Source organism: Phascolarctos cinereus, unplaced genomic scaffold (genome assembly GCF_003287225.1).
Source record: "Phascolarctos cinereus isolate Bilbo 61053 unplaced genomic scaffold, phaCin_HiC Scaffold_726;HRSCAF=1367, whole genome shotgun sequence".
Lineage (NCBI taxonomy): Eukaryota > Metazoa > Chordata > Mammalia > Diprotodontia > Phascolarctidae > Phascolarctos > Phascolarctos cinereus.
Genome location: NW_027556098.1, coordinates 150,017,358 through 150,039,999, shown reverse-complemented (window position 1 = coordinate 150,039,999; position 22,642 = coordinate 150,017,358). Strand labels below are relative to the sequence as shown.

Genomic DNA, 22,642 nt, shown 5'->3' with positions numbered 1-22,642 from the left:
AGACTGCCTACACTTTAGAAAGTGATAGAGAAAATGTTAATGCAGATTACACTGAAAAATGTGTCGCACATATCTTTTTTTCCCCTCTGTCAATTAAAATTTACCAACACACTGCAGATTATCATCCAACTAGTCTGTGTGTCTTGCATATATCTATTTATATACAGGTTGTGATCTCTATTAAAATGTAAGTTCTTTGATGGCAATGAATGATTTTTGCTTTTTAGTTATATCAGTAGTTAACACAGTGATTTGAATATTAGAAAAGCTTAATTAATGTTTGTTGATTGATGAAATCCTTTATGTTTAAAAGGTTGTCCACTGCAACTCTTGAAGAACAACTAATTTGATAAGGGATTGTCATCCCCCTCCATGTCATTTCTACATAATTATATTCTCTCAAGGGTTTTATCCAAAGTTTTTTCTTCTTCCAAATATGTTTCCTGGTCTGACAAGAGCTGGGAAAAAATGTTATATTTTCTTTAATAGTTTCATTTCACTTTTTCCAAGATTTTTGTCTCTATTTTCCTTGTAAAAAGCTAAATTAATATTCAATAGAGTCCCATGCTACATGGAATTTAGGGTCTAAAGTTTGCATGTAAACCAAAAATCACAAGTCATGCAAACTAGCCCTGCCTCGCTCTCTTCCATTAAGTCAAAAATAGATTCTAACTTTTGATCTAACTGCTGAAAGGAATTCTAGGTGATAAAACATTCTTCACTAGTACAAGTCAGCAAATGTTCTCAAACTAATTATTTTCAACATACTAATAAGATTATTAAGTTAGAGTTGGAAGGGACCTTAGAGGTAATAAGATCTAGATGATGTTACATTTGATTGATTATAGTTTCCCTGGGAATTCTTGTTTTCTTACTCTGAGTTGCTCTATAGTCAGGATTGAGAAGGGACTTAAATAATTATAAATTTTGGGCAAAGGAAGTCAATGTTTACCTCTTTTGAAACTCAGTGATGCATAGAGCCAAGATGGTAGAGTTCAGTCTAGGACCCAGGCCTCTCCCAACATTTCTCTCTAAACAATAACATTTTGTATCAATTTTTTTACATAGCAGAGCCAAAAACAGGTCAGAGGGAGAACATTTTCCAGTCAACAACAAATTAGAAAGTCCCTAAAAGATGTTATGTGTAGCAACAGGGTGGGTGTAGTTCTGAAGCACAGCAGGAACACAAGCAATGAGCCTTGGAGGAGGCCATGACAGCAGCAGCAGCAGAAGCAGCAGTGGCAGCAGCAGAAATTTCAGGACCCCCTCCACCCTGAGATGATAAGGGGGTCAGACAACTGGTCAGAAAAAGATTAAAGGTGGGGGCAGCTAGATGGCCCAGTGCATAGAGAACTGGCCCTGGATTCAGGAGGACCTTAGTTCAAATCTGGCCTCAGACACATAACACATACTAGCTGTGTGACCCTGGGCAAGTCACTTAACCCCATTGCCTAGCCAAAAGGGAAAAAAAAAAGATTAAAGGTGACCCTTTGCCAGCACTGGGTGCAACTGGAGGTGATTGGCAGCTCTATTACCCATAAGCAGCTCTGGGTCACAGTTCCAAGTTTGAGAGGAATGTTTGTGATCAGTCACAAGGGAGCAGGGGCCCCAGTCACAGTTCCAGGGTCAAGAAGTGCTTTACTATTTGTGGCTGCAGAGGAACAAAGGCCCTTCCTAGATGAAGATAACACTGTAGTCCAAGAGAACAGTGACCACAACTCTCCCAGGATAACACCACTTTGGAAGTACCAAAAACTTACAGACCACCAACTGAAAACAGCAATACAAAAAAGCCTAAAGCTTTGTACGCTGCCACCCCAACCCCAGTTGTGCAGTGCCAAACTGTAATATAAAGTTCGAAGTCAAGAATTAGGCTAGAAAAATGAGCAAACAGCAACAACAATAACAACAAAATATTACAGTAAGAGTCTATTATGGTGACAAGACATAAATTCAGAAAAAAAGATAGCAATATGAAAACAGCTACAAGCAAAGACTCAAAGGAAAAAAATGCTAATTGGACCCAAAGCCAGAAAGAATAAAGAGATAAGAGTAGTAGAGGAAAAACTGTAAAAAGAAATGAGAGTGATGCAAGAAAATTATGAAAAAAGAATTAATAGCTTGGTGAAAAAGAAACAAAACTACTGAAGAAAATAAAACCTTAAAAAACTGAACTGGTCTAACGTTAAGAGGCACAAAAAAATCACTGAAGAAAATAATTCCTTTCAAAGTAGAATAGGTCAAATGGAAACCAGGTAGAAAAGCTCACTGAAGTTCCTTAAAAATTAGAATTGGCAAATGCAAGCTAATGACTCATGAAATATCAAGAAACAGTAAAACAAAGTAAAACAAACAGAAAAAAATGATGAAAATGTGAAATATTTCATTGGATAAACAACCAACCTGGAAAAAAAATGAAGAGAGATAATTTAAGAATTATTAGACCACTACAAAGTCATGATTAGAAAAAAAAAGGCTAGGTATAATATTCCAAGAATCACAAAGGAAAACTAACTCAATATCTTAAGTCCAGAGAGTAAAATAAAAATTAAAAATTCTACTCATCACCTCCTGCTGATCACCTGAAAGGGTTCCCTAAATGAAAGTTCCTAGGAACATTATAGTCAAATTTCAGAGCTCCTAGGACAAGGAATAATATTGCAAGCATCCAGAAAGAAACAATTCAGGTTTCATGAAGCTACAGTCAGGATCACATAGGCTTTAGTAGCTGCCACATTAAAGGAGTAGAAGGCTTAGAATATGATATTCTAGAAGGCAAAGTAGCTAAGATTACAAACGAGAAAAACCTACACAGCAAAACTGAATATAATCTTACAGGGGAAATGGACATGTTATAAAATAGAAGACTTCCTAAAATTCCTGATGAAAAAAAAAACAGAGCTAAATAGAATATCTGATATTCAAACAAAAGACTCAAGAAGCATAAAAAGGTACACATGGAAGAGTATTCATAAGAAATTAAATAAAGTTAAACTATTTATATTCCTATATGGGAAAATGACACATATATCTCTTAAAAATTTTATCATTATTAATACAGTTGGAAGGAGTCTACATAGACAGAGGGCATAGATGTGAGTTAATTATGTTGATACACTCTCCAAAAAAAAAATAGATTAAAAAAGAGGAATGAAAAAGTTTCCTGGGAAAGGGAGAATAGGAAAAATTTTCTAACATAAAGGACGTATGCCAAACGCAGCATTTATAGTAGAGGTTAAAATGGGGTTGGGGAGTTGGCAGGCAAAGTTTGAACTTCACATTGGAATTGTATCAGAGGGAAGAATATATATACACGCACTCAGTTTTGTGTAGAAATCTATCTTACCAAACAGGGAAATGGGAGTGGAAAGGGATAAGAGATAAGGGGAGGGGGGCAACAAAAAGAATAATATATTAGTCAGACAGTGGTCAGAAGCAAAATAAACTTTTGAGGATGGACAGGACAAAAAGAGAGAGGATAAACAGAAGAAAATAGGATAGAGGAAAATATACTGTGAATGTGAAGGGTATGAGCTAACCCATAAAGTAGAGGCAGATAGCAGTATGTATTAGAAAGCAGAATTCAAAAATATATTATATACAAAAGACACACTTGAAAAAGAAAGACACAGAAAAAATTAACATAAAGGGCTGGAGGAAAATCTATTATGCTTTAGATGAAGAAGAAAAAGGCAACATAATCTTAGAAGAAGCAAAAGCAAAACCACCCCTAATTAAAAGAACTAATCAGAGAAACTACATTTTTCTTCAAAAAATACTATAGACAATAAAATAATGTAAAAGATATAAAGCAAGTTTCTTTAAGGAAGGCATAATTTCTCTAATATATGGGGAACTGAGTCAAATTTATAAAAAATAAGAGCCATTCCCCAATTGATAAATGGCCAAAGGATTTCAACAGGCAGTTTCAAAAGAAGAAATCAAAGTTATCTGTAGTCACATATATATACATACATATATATACACATATATATGTATATATACATACATGTATATATACATATATATATACATATATATGTATATATACATACATGTATATATACATATATATGTATATATACATGTATGTATATATATGTGTATATATACATGTATGTATATATATGTATATATACATACATGTATATATACATATATATGTATATATACACAAATTCTTCAGCAAATTCAAACAACTCTTAGGTACCACCTCACATCTATTAGAAATGACAAAATCTGGAAGGGATGAGGGAAAATAGGTACATAAATGAATTGTTGCTGAAGTAGTGAACTGGTTCAATCATTCTACAGAATAATATTGAGCAAAAGACTATAAAAACTATGCATACCCTTTGATCCAACAATACCCCTACCTGGTATATACCCAAAAGAGATCAGAGAAAAATGAGAAGGACTTTTAATGTACAAAAATATTTATAGTAACTTGTTGTGGTGGCAAAGAAATGAAATTTGAGAGGATGCTCATCAATTGGGGTATGACTGAACAAGATATGTACATATATATGGAATACTATTGTTTCATAGAAATGAAGAGGCAAGTGGTTTCAGGAAAACATAGTAAGGCCTATATGGACTGATAGAAAGTGAAGTGAAAAGAACCAGGAGATCCTTGTGTATAGTAACCACAGTGTTGTAATGAAGTTCGTCTATAAAAGACTTGGCTCCTGTAATCAATACAATGATCCAAGACAATTGCAAAGGACTCAGGATGAAAAATAAATGCTATTCATCTCCAAGGAATTAGTTGATTAATCCTTGACTGTGAATTAATGTATAATTTTCTCATTTTCTTTTTTTGTTTTTTTTGCAAATGATTAATATGACAAAATGTTTTGTATGGTTTTACATATATAATTGATAAGTTTGCCTTCTCAGTGGTTGAAGGAAGAATAAAAGAGAGGGAGATAATCTAGAACTAAAATTTAAAAAATGAAAGAATGTTAAAAACAAATAAATATTTTAAAAAAGAAACTCAATGGACTAGAAATTAGAAGAAAAATGGATTTGAAAAATGAATTTCAGGACATTTAAACAGCTCCCAACAGCAAAGCCAAAGCTCCTACATCCAAAGCTTCCAAGAAAAATATGAATTTGTCCCAGGCCATGGAAGAGCTCAAAAAGGATTTTGAGAACCAAGTAAGAGAAGTAGAGAAAAAGCTGAGAGTGATTCTAAAGGAGATTCAAAAAAATACCGAAGAAAATAACATCTTAAAAAATAACCTAACCCAAATGGCAAAAGAGGTCCAAAAAGCGAAGGAGGAGAAAAATGCCCTAAAAAGAAAAATTGGACAAATGTAAAAGGAAGTCCAAAAGCTTACTGAAGAATATGCTTCCTTAAAAATTAGAATGAAGCAATTGGAAGCTAGCAACTATATGAGACACCAAGGCACTGTAAAACTAATCCAAAAGAATGAAAAATTAGAAGAGAATGTGAAATATCTCATTGGAAAAACAACTGACCTGGAAAATAGATCCGGGACTGAGACCTTTAAAATTATTGGACTATCTGAAAGCCATGATCAAAAAAAGAGCCTAGCCATCATCTTTCAAGAAATTATCAAGGAAAACTGCCATGATATTTTAGAACCAGAGGGCAAAATAGAAATTGAAAGAATCCATCAATCACTTCCTGAAAGAGATGCCCAAAGGAAAACTCATAGGAATACGGTAGCCAAATTCCAGAATTCCCAGGTCAAGGAGAAAATATTTCAGGCAGCCAGAAAGAAACAATTCAAGTATTGTGGAAACACAATCAGGATAACACAAGATTTAGCAGCTTTTACATTAAGGGACCAGAGGGCATGGAGTATGATATTCTGGAGGGCAAAGGAGATAGGATTACAACCAAGAATCACCTACCCAGCAAAACTGGGTATAATCCTTCAGGGGAAAAATGGTCATTAAGTGAAACAGAAGACTTTCAAGCATTCCTGAGGAAAAGACCAGAGCTTAATATAAAATTTGACTTTCAAATACAAGACTCAAGTGAAACAGGGAGGAGGTAAACAGGAAAGAGAAATCATAAGAGACTTATTAAGGTTGAACTGTATACATTCCTGCATAGAAAGATGATATTGTAATTCATAAGTCTTTTGTCAATATTAGGGTAATGGGATGGAAAAAATTATATGTAGGTATGCATAGATAGATAGATAGATAGATAGATAGATAGATAGATAGATAGATAGATAGATAGATAGACAGAGGGCACAGGGTGAGTTGAAGATGAAGGGGTGATATCTGGAAAATAAAATTAAGGGGTGAGACAGGATTATACTGGGAGAAGGAGAAAGGGAGAAGTAGAATGGGGTAAATTATCTCACATGAAACAGACAAGAAAAGGTTTTTACAATGGAGGGGAAATGGGGGAAGGTGACAGGGAATGAGTGAATCTTATTCTCATAGGATTTGGCTTAAGGAGGGAATAACATACACAGTGGACTATGGAAATCTATCTTACCAGAAAGGAAAATAAAGGGGGAAGGGGAGAAGGGAGCAGGGGGTTGATAGAGGGGAGGGAAGATTGGGGGAGGGAATAATCAGAAGCAAACACTTCTGAGGAGGGACAGGGTCAAAAGAGATAACAGAATAAATGGGGGGGTAGGATAGGATGAAGAGAAATATACTTAGTTTTTCACAACATGACTTCTATGGAAGTGTTTTGCATGACTACACATCTATAACCTGTATCAAGATGCTTGCCTTTTCAAAGAGGGTGGGTGGGGAGAGAGGAAGGGAGAAAATTTGTAACCTAAAGTTTTAAAAACACATGTTAAAATAAAAAAAATAGGGGCAGAGCCAAGATGGCGGAGTGAAAGCAGTGACTTGCTTGAACTCTCCCCCAAACCCCTCCAAATACTCATAAAAAATGGCTCTAAACAAATTCTGAAGCAGCAGAACCCACAAAAAGACAGAGTGAAACAAATTTCCAGGCCAAGACAACCTGGATGATTGATCAGAAAGGTGTATTGCGCCGGGGCTGGGAGCATAGCGCAGAGTGGGTGCGCAGGTTGCAGCAAACCTGGAGCAGGCCTCAGAGGACTGAATCGCGGGCAGCTGTAGAGGTTTCCAGACACCTCAATCCATGAATGCCAAAGACAACTTAGAAGGTCAGTGGGAAAAGTCTGTTTCTGTCAATGGTCAGAGAGGAAGGTGGGGTCCGAGCTCCATTCCCCAAGAGCCTGGCGGGGGGGGGGGTGCAGCTGCTTCCTGAGCTTTGGGCCCACAGACTGAGGGGGAATCCAGTGGCTGATCAGAGAGGAACTGCAGGGATCTCTTTGCCAGTGTTGAGGCAGGAATCTCTTGCTTTGCCCGTGTGTGGATCTGGGTCACAGTTCTGGGCGGCGGTGCTGGGGTGAGGAGGAATGCTGGCATGGTGGAGCTTGTAGTGGCTATAGAAAGGAGCCCCTCCTCACAGTTACGGGACAGAAAGGAATACTTGTGGTCACAGGCCAGGAAAGGAGTAAACAACTCGCCCCTTATCATACCACCTTGGAAGAACTGAAAATTTACAGGTCCCTACAAGTATCTCTGAAAACAGCTACACAAACCCCTGAATCATGGGACAGTACACTCTCCACATTGGAAGCAGACTCTTACCTTACAAGGAGTTTCAAACTCAACATCAAATGAGATATTTGTAAAATGATATGCAAAACTCAAAGAACTATAAACTTTAAAATTATAGCTCTTTCTATTGTTTACTGTTCTATAATTTTCTTGACAATATAAAGAAGGCAATGTTAAATTCATTCCCCCCCTTATTTCATTATTTAATGTTCTTTTACCTGGAACATCAACTTTTTTTTAAAAAAAGCCAGAGTTATAGTGCTTGCTAATATTTTCCAAAATATTACATCATATGACCTATTTATTTAAAAAAATATTTGTAGCAGCTCTTTTTGTGGTAGCTAAGAATTGGAAATTAAGGAGATGTGCATCAACTGGGGAATGGTTGAATAAGTTGTAGTATGTTATTGTGACGAAATATTGTGCTATAAGAAATGACAAGCAGGATAGTTTCAGAAAAAAAAAACCTGGGAAGACCTAGATGAACTGATACAAAGTGAAGTAAGATGAACCAGAATAACATTGTACACAGTGACAGGAACATTGTAGAATGAAGAGCTGTGATTGACTTAGCTATTCTTAGAAACACAATAATCCAAGACTATTCCAAAGGATTCATTCACTTCCAGAGAAAGAACTGCTGTTGTCTGAATAAATACAGAAGCATACTATTGTTCACTTTCTTCCGCCACCCCCACTCTCTTTTTGAATCTTCTTGCACAAAATGACTAATATGGAAATGTTTTACATGATTGCACATGTATAACCACTATTAGATTGCTTACCTTCTCCGGGATGGTTTGGGGAAGGGAGGGAGATATAGAATTTTAAACTTAAAACTTAAAAAAAAACCCCAGGTATGTTTTTTTTTGCACGTAACTGGGGGAAACATAAAATATTATTAAAAGTAAATATTAGTTCTTGATAGCTCAGATCTGTCCAATGTTCTCATGCATCCAGCTTTAAACACTCAAGATTCTAGCCTCCATTGTTTCTCTTTAATATTTGTACTTTCCTTAAGTCCTAAGTCTGCTTCTTCGTCTTTGCTTGAAAATAAAATTGATAAGGTTCCAGCCCTATGATTTTGCAACCAGAGGAAATTTTGGCTTTGCCATATATAGGCCTTACTGAGAATTTGTTATATGTAGCAAAAAAATTTATGAAGTCAACAAAAATCAGCCACTAAAATAGCACATTAAAATCAGGTAATTTTGTAGTCCCATCATTTCTTTGACTCACCTTTCTGCATTTGTAAAATCTTGGACAGGTTAAGACTTCAGATTCTGAAACAGGAGTTAGTTGGCCAGCTATTTACTACATAAGCATGATTAGTAACATGATCAAAGAGACAGATAATATTCTTTAGCTGGACTGCTATAATTAGATTAATTCAATGCATTGATAATAGCAAATAGACAAGTGACACTAATCAATGGCAAGCATTGTAATATAAGTATCAGGAACATTTTTTCTAGGTTTTTTTTTTCATTTTAACGAAAACAAAGTAGCTTCTTCATATGCTTCACAGCATCATAGATTTATGCCTGAAAAAAATCTGAAAGGACGTCTTGTAAGCGAAACCTTCATTTTTGTAGAGGAGAAACACAGAGGTTATACAATAGTGCAAATTTTTCAATATATTAAAATCATTAAAATTCTGACTCCATATTTTTATCTTTCAAATTGAAGTACATATCACCTTCATATAGATTCTGAACTCCATCCAGTCTTTTCTTCATGTAATTACTGGTCAGTAGTTTTGGATAATTTATATATCTGCTGAATGCATAGAAAATGTCATCAATTATTTTAATTCAAAATTTGAAAGCAACAGAAAGTTTGGAATGTCTGACTACTGAATTTCCTTCTGTTGAAGTACTGCCTACTGAAAAAATGCATTATATATGCATCAATAGGTAGGCAATGAATAACCCCTATTTTGTTATGTATATAGAGATTTAGGAAAAGAAAAGAGATTATCTACAATTTCAGAAGGATTTAGAAATTTTATTTCATGTACTAATAGTGGAACAAATGTAGTCAATATTATTCTTTTGAAGATTTGGCTCTCACATGGCTTTTCTCCAGGAGGAAGAAATATATTCCTTTAACATACATGAGTAATTTTATTTCCTTTGAAATACTATAATTTGAAAACATTTGCCAGCAAAAGGGGAAAGCAATACATGCCATTTTTAATTTGAAGATGTTATAAGGATGATATTGGTTCTGTCATATTTCAGTGAATCAAAGTATAAGGAGAGTATCAAAAATATCTATCAAATCTATCAAAAATAAATTAGAGCAGATTATAGAGGTAAGGAAGGAATGGAAGGTAGCATTCTATTTTTCCTCTGCAATCATATTCTGAGATGCCCTGGGTCATATATGACAAAGCTATATACATATATATATATATATATATATATATATATATATATATATATATATATATATATATATATATATATGTGTGTGTGATCTTTTTTTATATTTTCCACAGTTTCCATGTTCTTATTCGCTGTGTCTGATGTTCTGGGTGTGGCATATGTCTTTCAATATACATTTCTAGAAGCATGGACAATATTTCAATGACTTTTATCAGCACATAGAATCATTCAATAACCATTTATTGAGCATCTACAGTAGACAATACATTATGGTATTCATTGTAGGTGTCACACAAATAAATATTATGTGGTCTTTGATATCAAGGAATTTATAGTCCAAAATAAGAGCTAATGCACGAGTGCTAAGTATAATACGATTTAGAATGATAATTTTTAACTAAAAAAGTGCTATAAGATCTGTGTATTCAAAATAAATCACCTATATCAAATTGTCTTAATGGAATAAATCTAATTTTTTTTCAAATTGTGTGGGACTCCTGATGTTAACATTATTTTTCTACTGCAACATTAAAATAAGTAGTAGAAACATTTACCTGATTCACAAGTATACATGGGCTAGCCTCGGGTTTCCTGAATTATAAATGCTTAGTGGCATATTCTTTTATGGTTTGTCTCTAATCTAGCTTTCCAAGCTGATCTCACATTGGCCTCTGTCATATTCTCCACATTACATTCAAACTGGCCTTCTTACCATTTTCTGGAGAAGACTTTCTATTCTCTGACTCCAGCCTGAAAGGTTCTCCCTGTTGGCCTTGAATTCTAGTAAGCCCTACCTCAATTCACATTTTAATTCAAGCACTACTTTTTACACAAGGCCTTTCACTTAGATGTTAGTGTACCTCTCAAAAATTATTTTGTATTTACTTTCCATCATTTTTTGCTGAATTATATGGTATGTACTGTTACCTTCCCTCTCCTGTCCCAATCAACAGAAATAACACATAGCCCAGTTGATCTGCAATATAATCAAATGTTTCTTTTGTCTATACAGGGGTGCATAATCTCCCATAAGTACACCACAGGGGGAACACCCTGTGTGCTGAAGGCTTTCCTTACTTTCTCCTAAAATTTTTGCAGGTGATCTTATTAGCAACCTGCCTATTCATTGGCTATCTTTCACTCTTGCCATATGAACAACTCATATTCTTTTGAGATTATCAAAGATATATAAAATGACGATGATATAAGGTAGGATAAGGCTGAAAGGGAGAAGTAAATTCCATGATAGTACAGAAAATAATACTTTCCATTGAGACATCAGAGAACCTATTTTAGAAGAAGTGTTTATTTCATAGAAATATAGTTGTTTTAAGATTATAGAAGTTATCTAATCATACATGATGAAAAATTTCCACTTAACATTATTTCTGAAAAGTGGTCACTAGCCTCTGATTGAATACATTCTGTCATAAGCAACTCATTACCTTTTGGAATAGCATATTCCATTTTTTTTTGTACAGGTTTGATTGTTAGGAAATTCTCTTTTGAGCTAAATTACACCTCTCACTGAGCTTAAACTTCAAATATGTGTGAGACAACAATAGGTAGGGAGGAGAAGAAAGTGTGAAGAACATTTTGATCAAAAGCTTAGGTGTGAAATAGCACATAATATGGTTTGGACAGGAATAATAGGACAAAGAGATAAGATTGAGTCATGCTGGGCAATGCTGAAATGTTGGCTGACAGAATACTTTGGAAAGACTTGGATGTCAAACAAGGAGCTTGTGATTTACTTAGTGACCATAGACAATCATTAATATAATTGAACAAGGTAATTATACAAAGTTCATTAAAAAAGAATCATCCAGAGAAATTTTGCAAGGTGCACCACAATGGGGAGAAACATAGAGTGAGTAGACAAATGAATAAGCTATTGGAAAATCAGGTAGATATAAATTTACATGAACATAATAAAAGTAAACAAGTTGTCAGAAAATCTTGGTGGTGCAACATCATCATCATCAGTTAAGCAGTCCAGAAAGAAACATATAATACATGCCAACTATGTGCTAGAGATTGTGCTAAGTTCTAGAGATACAATGACTCAATTAAATACATACACACATATACACACATATATGTGTGTGTACATATGTATGTATTTATGAGTGTATATGTATATGTTTGTATGTATACATACTGACACATACACATGCACCCATATACACATACCCCCTAAAGGAGCTTTCAATCTGGTCAAGAGAAATAATCTGTACATATCTTTGTGTATACAAAGTAGATTTTTAAATATACAAATAAATGTGAAGGGCAGGCATTAGTATCCTAAAGGGAAGAATAACAAAAGGCCTTACATAGAACATGGCATTTAAGTTTAGCCTTGAAGGAAACCAGGCATTCCAATAGCTGGGGATGAATAGGAGATACATCCCAGGCATAAGAGTTGGACAAAATAAAAGCGTAGTGATGGAAGATGGAATAGCGTGTATGGAGAGGAGTTCAAAAGCCAATTTAATTGAACTATGGGGTACATAGATGAAGCAGATGCAATACAATGGTTCATGCTATATTTTGAGGGGTTTTAAATCCCAAGCAAATAAATTTATATTGAATCCTTGAAGTTGTAGGGAGCAATTGGAGCTTATTGTGCTGGGTGGGGAGGAGTATGGTTAAACCTATGCTTCTAGACTTCTATTGTTCTAGACTCATTTTACAGTTTTCAGGAGTCAACTATTTCTATTGCGATAGGTAAGGGAGCCCTGAACTACAGTGGTAACCACATGACTGGAGAGGATACATAGGTAACAGTTGCTATAGACATAGAAATCTTAAGATTTGAAAATTGTCTGTATTTGTGGCATGAATGAGAGTGGGAAGTTGATGACAATGGAGTTGTGAAATTTTTTTCCTGGAACGATAGAGGTGCCCTTAGCAGAAACACAAAAATTTAGTTGGGCTGGCAAAAGAGGAGCAATAACTATTGTTTTTAGACGTAAGTTTGATGTATACTCTGGGATTTACATTTGGAAATGCTCAATAGGAAATTAGTGATGCATGACCAAAGCTCATAAGAGAGAATAATAATAACGCCATATATCTGATAATCATTTTCATAGAAATTATAATTAAACTCATGAGAGCTGATGAGGTCATTTAGGGGAAAAAGTCAATTGAGAGAAGAGAAAATGATCTAAGATAGAAGCATGGATTATACTTTCAACCTTGTCTCACATAACAAGGTTACCCTCATCTTTGCCAAGGTAACTCCTCCACGTGCACAAGTGATCTCATTCAATCCCATCTTCTCCAGCAGATTACTTCCTCTATGAATCCTATTCTCTCACTAATCTTCAATCACTTCTATCATTGATGGTTATTGACTACAAACATGCCCACATCTCCCCTATTCCCCAAATCTCTCATTTGTTCTATCACCTCTACCAATTATCCCAATACCTCTCCTCTCCCTCATGCCTAAACTCCTTGAGAAGGTCATCTACAATAGTTGCTGCTGTTGCTTTTCTATAATTTTCTTCGAAACTCTTCAATCTACTAAATGATCTCATATATGAATTCCATTCTAATCGCTATTTCTTTGTCTCTATCCAACTTGATCTCTCTGCAAAATATGACACCATTAATCACCCTTCTCTCCTTGATATATTTTTTCTTTCTTAGTTTTCATGACGTTGTAATCTCTTGCTTCTCCTTCCTGTTTGGTGGCTCCTTCTTTGTCTCATTTGCATTTTTTTCTTCTATTTCATGCTTCCTAAATAAAGGTATCTTCTAGGATTGTATTGCATTCTCTTTCTCTCTACCTCTATATTACTCCCACTTCATCAGCTTCTATGGTTTCAATGATCATCTCTACGCAAATGATTCCCTTAATCTTAAATAATCGTAATAACATCAGACACTTCAACAGAGATATTACTAGCCAGCTAGAAATTTAGAACTGGAACTTGATTAAGAGGCAGATATTGAAGAAACTTATTTTTGAGTTGTTTAAATAAAGATTGTTGTTGGATTAATGGGCGTATATGACATACCAGAAAGTGAGATAATGGGGTATGGCCGTGGAAAGGGTCTTGTAAATACATACAATTAGGGATTGAAAAGAATCAGTAAAAGAAACAACACAGGTGGAGAGATCAGAGGAGAAGAAAATAGGGGAAAAAAAAGTTTAACAAAAGAAAAGGCTGTCAGCAATACCAAATGCTACAGTGAGATTAAGGAGGATTAGTATCCAGAAGAAGCCAGTGGATATGGCAATATGAGGGTTATTTGAGAAAAAGAAATTTCAACAGAATACTAAGGATTAGTGATATTATTTGTTATTTCAATTTTTAAAATTTGAATATTCAGAATTATCCAAAAAATGTATTTAGCTATCTGTTCTATTTCCTCTCTTCCATTGGACTTGCAAAAGTAGTTGTTTCCTTCATAGGAAGATGGCCAATCAGATCATCATTGCTATTTGTTCATCCAAACAATAATAAAGCCTGTGAGAGAAATGCTTTCCAAGAGTACATTAAAGACCAGGCATTAGTCTAGATAAACCCTTCGGATAGCAATTTTTGGAAGAAATAATTTGCATTTTCAGAACAGTATAGAAACAAAGAATAAGGCCATTACCAGCAGGAATGAGTGTACCACTGAGTCTAAACAGAACATCATCATTATCATCATCATTACTCCTAAAGCATTTTTTTTGGTTTTTTGTTTTGTTTTGTTTTGTTAGGCAATGGAGTTAAGTGACTTGCCCACGGTCACACAGCTAGTAAGTGTTATGTGTCTGAGGCTGGATTTGAACTCAGGTCCTCCTGACTCCAGGGTCAGTGCTCTATCTACTGCACCACCTAGCTGCCCCAATCCTAAAGTATTTTAAAGCTTATAAAGTATTTTGGTTCTCATAGCAACCCCAGGAAATAAGTCCTACACATATACCCATTTTATATATGGATAAAATTGAGCCTAGTGATTTTATATGTCCTGTCCATGGTTATATGCATCTAATAATTGTAAGATGAAGAATTCAAATCCAAATCTCTTTACTGACTCCAAGTCTAACACTGTGTTCCACCATTCCATTTTCACAATGAAGGTCCGAGAACTGGATACTAGAAAGCAGAAAGCACATTGTAACTATAATAAAGCATGGTATAAATATGAGTAAATTGTTACTTTCTATACTAATTTTTATTGCAGTCTTTAATCAAAGATTTTTACATCTAGGATGTCTCCTAGATTCCCAAATTCAGTGTTCTTTCCAGTTTTTCATGAAACAGTGAGTTTGGACCCAGATATAAGTCGAATAGATCATATTGTTAGAGCTGGAAGTGATATTAGAGAGCATCCAGTCTAACTCACTCATTTCATTGAAAATGAAAGTGAGGCCATTAGAGGCTATAAAAGAGTCATCCAAGGCCATAATAGTAGTGATAAGCAGAGGTCAGAAGTAAACCCAGTTACTCTAACTCTGGAATTCTGCAAATCAGTTCTCTTCTTTTCAATTGTTTGTAGATGAGATCTCTTATTTGAGATATGCAGGGTATCCCAATGGTTAAAAAAGTAATGACTATAACTTTTTTTGTCATAATGTTTTGGTTGAATATATGGTTCTTCTGTGAAGTCGAGATAGCCTGGAGTTGTTGTTGTTGTTGTTGTTGTTGTTGTTGTTGTTTTAATATGTCTGGAAAAATAAAAAGTAGAAAAAAAATTCTCCTAACTCTATCCCCATATGAATACATGACATTCCCACCTCTGATGCAAATATCAGAGAATCCTGGCTGAATACAGTGTATAAACAGAATGTTTCAGTGCAGTATGTTTCAAATTGTAAAAGAGTAGTGCAGGTAGAATACATATCAAATAAGATAGGCATATGTATATTGTCTAAATATCAGGTTATTATATTTCAGATCAAAATTGCAACCAGTTTAAGTTTTGCCTAACCTGAATGTACCAAATTTTAGGTCAAATCTAAACTAATCCCCCAAAGTATGAGAGAAATTGCTAAAGTAGATGAGATAATGCTTTTAAAAACATGCATAACAAATAGGTGTTATACTGGGTGTTACACACATGTCCAAATGAAAATTAGATGTTAATAAGAGCAGAATTTCATAGTCATTAGCTACTGAAAGTAATTATATACATACATAGGTATATGTGTGTATATATGTATGCGTGCATATCCATCCATCCATACATACATCCACCCATGTGGGTATGTTCTGTTGTAATGTTAAGGTGAATATTAAGGCCAGGGAAGTTGGAGACTACAACAATGAGGAAAGAAAGAAAGAAAGAAAGAAAGAAAGAAAGAAAGAAAGAAAGAAAGAAAGAAAGAAAGAAAGAAAGAAAGAAAGAAAGAAAGAAGAAAGAAAGAAAGAAAGAGAGAGAGAGAGAGAGAGAGAGAAAGAAAGAAAGAAAGAAAGAAAGAAAGAAAGAAAGAAAGAAAGGAAGAGTACAGTAAAGTTGTCTGCTAATCCTGTCAGTCAGAAAAAGTGAAAAATGTGATCATACCAACTATGTCTTTGAAATGTTTTCTGATCCAGATTTACATTTTTGAAAATAACATCTACTATCAACCTGATGTAAAGAGCAGTTCATTGCGACTGACATCTTCAGGAAAAGAAGGAATTATTTTTAATGGAATTGCTGACTGGTTATATGAAGGTGAGTTGAGTGAATTTAGTTTTGAAAGAATGCAAATGACATATTGTTATACAAAGTCTACAGGAGAAATCTATTCATTTCAGAGCACTCTTAGCTGTTTTTTTCTCATTTCCCTTCAAAATTGGTTTCATGCTTTTATATCTTGTATATGCTTATATATCTTCTGTTGTCATTTTCATCTACTTATTTTTCCAACTTTTTTTTTTTGGTCAAGCTAGATGTATTTTATTAGAGATATGGCTTAGCTAACAAAAATGAATGGCACCCTTACCAAATAATCAGACTGGAAATTAGATGTTGATTTCTCTGACTGTCCTAGAAAGAAGAAAAATGGACAAACAAAAAACACTATGTAGTTAACAGTAGTCAGACTTTATGAAAAGTTCCTGATTTTAATCATGTCCATTGGGAATAATCAATCATATTTTAAAACAGATCATAATGGAAGAAAAGCTGATCCACTAAGAAGTTATTTATGATAAGAATCAAATTAGTTTTAAGTGTAATAGTATTTAAAGAATTTATGTGACATAAGAAACCAAATTTTGATTGCTGATTAGATTACCATTCCTGTCTAAGCTTTTGGATGGGAAGGCTGACCTATCCTGGACATAAAACTTCAACATTTCTTCCTTTCTTGTTCCCACACACCATTACAAAACCTTACTTTGCAGATGGCCTTGGCAGCATGTTTCAGGATTAGAAAAATGACTAGATGTTTCAGTTTCAAACACTAAAATCAGGAATTGCCTCTAAACATAGCATCTCTATCTCCATGGCAGCATTGTGTACTATAAGGCTGTTTTTGATATTTTAAAGTTATATAACGTGAGCAAGACCCATAGATCTTATGTACTAAACTGATATTGAGGACAAACAATACAAGTGGTGATGTTTATGGTTTAAGGTTTACTCAGCAGAGCCACTATAGGAAGCCAGGGCAGTTGGAGACTACAACAATGTGTTAAAAAAAAAAAAGAAAGAAAGAAAGAAAGAAAGAAAGAATAATAGCTATTGCATGCTATCATAGCTCTATTTTATTTCCTTATTTCTCCATTTAAAATCACAAAACATAGACTAAGAAAAAATTAAAAATGATTACATAAGAAACAACTATTTTGGTCAGTGCAATGTAAGTTACATTTCATGGTCTATTTAAAGCATGTGTATTGGGAATCTGCTTGAAAGGCCTACTGGTATGTAATTATTGTCTTCAGTGGCCTCTAATTTCCCGTTTCAATATCTTCACACTGCACCATTGCAAAAGATTATGATTAGAGAATATTATCTCTTTTCTAAAGAAGTTTAGAAATGAGTGATATAATTTGTTAGTACACAAATTATGAAGATAATGGGACCCACTACTTTGTTTCAGTTATACTGTGTAATTCTATGTTAGGTGGTCATTGAAGGCATTTGAAGGTAGTAAAAGCTCCATTTCAAAGAGAGAAGCTAAGCTCCTCAGGACAATGAGACCACAGATTCTAGGCTCATTCTCTTATTACAATGTCTGAGTGGGAAGAACAATGATGAAACAACATTCTAAGTTTAGAACACTACCAAATGAATGTGATAAAAAACATACCAGTCACACCTCTTTCAGCATCCTAAGGCATCCTGTGATCTCATACTCATCATTGGAGTGCCATTTGTGATGCCCCCTACCTGGAGTGTTTTTTCCTCAACACTGACACTTGTACCTCACAACTTGCCTTTATCAAAACTTTTCAGTACTTACCAGAGGCTCAAAGTCTTTACCCTATAACAATGTGTATATGATTTTCCTATTTCTCATCTCCAAATGGGTTTATTATTTCTGTATTTAGTAAATATATTACAATTCAAGTTCAACTTAGCCACAAAATCTTAAAAACTAAAGATAACATTGGAATTAATTTTTATAGACTAAAATTTCCCTTCTCTAAATATCCTAGCACAACAAGTTCAACAAAGAGCCATGTGTGCTATCATAGGTTGATTTTTCTGCAGAGAAATGTAGGTAATTTTTTTTTTAACGAAAGATTGATTCATTTGGGAGGATGTTGCATGTTAGAGTGACAGGTCAGAACTACTAACAGTGATTGGTACTATCCATGCTTTAAAAGATTCATTTTATTTTAAACCTTACCTTAAGACCACTCAACATTCAAAGAAAGCCAAAACAAATGAAATACATAATGTACCGAAATAGATTGCTGAGGATTCAAAGAGAAAATAAAATCTTTGAAATGAAAGATCATTTACACATAATTCAAACAAATCAAATCTAGTATTATTGCATATAAATTAACATCATTAACATGGCAACTTAATTAAATCTGACATATTAGATCATCTTTTTTATGAAAGTAAATCTTAAAGATGTTAAGTTTATGATGTTTGGTATTCCCCAGAGTATTTTCTCTATTAAAAATTCAATAATTTTTGATTATCTGAGTAAATAAAGGTATGGTACTATTTTATTCATGTGTTCAACATTCTCACCACCAAACTTTCACAGATTTGCTTAAAGATAAGGAATTTGATGTTTCATGTCCTTTGGACATATACATAAATGGTCAGAGAATTAAAAAAAAACAAGAAAGTACTGTGTTGCCCATGCGCACAGAGTATTTACAATCTGACACCATTGGTAACCCTGTATTGCTTCATGAGGTAATACACAAAGAGACTTAATCAACTCCAGAATATTGAATGCTAAGCTAAACTTTACAGCATCTTCTAACTCAATCTGTGAAAGGTTTTGTTTTTTCTATCTTATTTTTTGTTCTTTTTATAATTGTCCATCTGTTCTGCAAAGAGGCTTTCTAATTCAGTGTTGTCAAAAGAAAAAAAATGAAACTTACACTAACAGTGGAGGCATATAAAAATACAATGGTATATAAATATTATAATACAATTAATACATATATGTTAATATATAAAATCCACTAGTTATAATTTGTTGTTTTTGTTCTTCCTTTTTTAAATTTCTAGTGACTAGTATAACTTAAACACTTTACCTCAGTGCTGTATCAGGACTTTTTATTGTGTGTATGTGTTTACTTACAAAAATGGCCCTTTTCTCTTACTAGATATCTTACTAGATATATTTCTACGACAACAATTTCAGGGGATTTTTATTTTATATTTTAGGCAAAGGATAGCTGAAAATGTGTCTTTTTGAAGGAGAGAGCTTCTTGGGTGATAATGATCACAAAAAACATATTTTGAATATCTTCAAAATGGGCTGGGATGCTATTTGTTTCATGTTAAGCACAGGTGGTTTAAGAATACTTTTGGAATTAGTCAAATTTCACTTCCAGTTGAATACTTATGCCCATGCTTTCCTCCTGACCTCTAAATTCATTATAGCACTTTGTGTCTATATCAATCTCTTGTATAATGTAGTTTAACAATCTACTTTTCACATATATATATATATATATATATATATATATATATATATTTACACCATGCCTACATATACTATGAAAGCACATACCTACACACATATCTATGTATGCATATATATGTATATGTGTGTATACACACACACACATACACACACGTATATATGCCACCAAGGGATTTGTTAGTCCCTCAAATACTATTTTTCATTCTTCTTTCTCTTGTTACTCTACCTAATACAGTATTGAGTATTAAGTTGTTGCTCAATACATAGTACTGTATGCTGAATAAAGGAATGTTGAAATGAACTTAATATTGATCCCAAGAAACTAATTTTGAATGAAAGCTTCCATCAGCCCACTCTCTCTCTCTCTGCTTGTTTTTCCTAATACTTTTATCTCCCCCATTTATACAACCAAATGAATATGTATTCTTGACTACTTGTTTATATACTAATCTATTTATGGCCATTTTACCCTTAAATTAAAAAGTGACATGACAAAAATAATAGGTTCTAGGTATAATCAACAACAAAGTTCAACTGAGTACAAGAGGAATATAGAGATATCATTCAGAATTCAAGAACAGATATCTGCATTAGTGGGCACGTGTTTGCAGAGTGATGTCAAAGAATTTGATTTGTTCTAGAGGAACTTCTACATTCCCACATTGCTCATTGGTGGTCCCCGGATGGAGAAAGGCTTGCATTCCTTATGATAAATGACTCCTTGGTGCCAAACATGGTTATTCCTCGCTTTACTGGAGGACTGTATCCCAAAGCAAAACAGTATCCATATCCTAAGGTAAGTTAAGTGGAATTGGCCCATTAATCCTGTCTTTTTGGGTTAGTGAACTGAATGATGACAGTATTGTTGATACCTGGAGGATGTGTCCCCAAAGAGTAGCAGAAGCTATAATTCTTTCTGCTTTCAGCTTGTCATTTGATAGCTTATGCTCATCTCTCAATGAGATAGACAGTGAGGTAAGATACCAACATGACACTTGTTTTGAGAGCCAGAATTCATCCTAACAATTTTAGTAGTTTTCTGATATGATAACTTTTTTTTTTATTTTTGCTTTCTTGTATCTCCTTCTCTCCCCTCAGAGATCCTTTCCTTCTTTCCCTTTTTTACTTTTTCCCCCACTTTCATTTTTTCTCAGTAATCATAGTGTCCAGTATGGGTTTTACAGTCAACTAGCTGTGTGAAGATGGGCAATTCAGTCATCTCTTTGAGCCTCACTTTATTTAGGAAATGAGAAGGGAAATCTAGGGCATCTCAAAGGACCTATCTAGTTCTGAAGTTTTATGACTATGGTTTTCCTTTTGTTTTCCTCTTTGCTGTTTCTCCTTCTGCCCACTCTTCTTCTTCTTTTTTTTTCTCCTTCTCCCTTACATTGAAAATGCAAATAATGCTGATAAGTAGTGAGTGATGTCAGGATCAAGGATCAAGTTTGAACATTCCTTCAACTAGAGGTAGCAACAAAGGGAGTGATGACCCAAACTTTCCTAGGGGTAAAAACCCCTCCGCTCCCTCACATATACATCTAAAGTATTCACTGTAACCATTATGGGAGAAAGATCATTAATGGGAGATTGACACATTTTTTATTCCCCATTCTGAAATATTACACCAGAATATTTATGAAAGAAAAAGAATATAAAATCCTTTATGTTCTCCAAATTCCCTTGACCTTAAAGTAAAATAGTGTTCTCGAAAACTATTGATTTTAATTAATCAAACAAAAAACAGATACTTCTTGTATATATGTATATATATGTATATGTGTAAATATATATGTATATATGTGTATACATATATATATACATGTATATATATATATATGTGTAAATATATATGTATATATTATATATATATATATACGTAAATCCACTAGTATAATTTAAAATGAGAAGTATTTGGCAATTTTTACAAAGTTATGAAAACTGGATTGATTGATATGTCACTAAACATGCCACGCCCTTGCCCTAGATGCATATAACCTAAGATATATCTGACCCAGATACTAAGCATTGCCCCACATCCCAGGTACTTGCCTCCTTTGGTTAGAGTGAAGAGTGAAGTTCCCTGGGACCCTGCCCATTATTTCTCATTCCTTATTTGGCATTTAAGAAAATATTCTGATTTCAGCGGTCCAGATTTCCTACCATCTTTTCCTTCAAATAACAATCCAATCGCTGCATCAGTTCTTTGTGTGAAACACTATGTAAATTTGAGCACATCGTATTCAATATCTGATCTACCAGCCTGCCTATGGACCTGGGAAGATTGTGGGGCAAGGTACCCGCCTATGCTATTCCCCATTGACATCCTTCCTGTTCCTATGACTGCCATACCTGTGTGAGAGTGTTACTATTCAGAAACATTTCAAGACCTGTATTTTGTATATAAACACACACAAAGAAAATATCCATAGCCAAAATAAGTTCCATCATTGGCTATAATATGTGTATATATGTGCAATATGTATGTTTACATTATATATGGATATGTGCCTACATCTATGTGTATGTATATACACACATGTATGTATGTATGCATGTATGTATGTATGTTTGCATTATATATAGCTAACACATTTCATGATGC

The 22,642-nt window shown here is 34.2% G+C and overlaps 1 protein-coding gene across 1 annotated transcript in view; it reads left to right on the top strand.

Moving 5' to 3' along the window:
* The window catches only part of DPP10 (dipeptidyl peptidase like 10), a 956,967-nt gene that overhangs the window by 856,178 nt on the left and 78,147 nt on the right, over positions 1-22,642 (top strand). The window contains exons 8-9 of the mRNA XM_078146817.1: positions 16,523-16,643; positions 20,682-20,836. Of these exons, the coding sequence (XP_078002943.1) occupies positions 16,523-16,643; positions 20,682-20,836 (276 nt within the window). The remainder of the gene's footprint in view (positions 1-16,522; positions 16,644-20,681; positions 20,837-22,642) is intronic.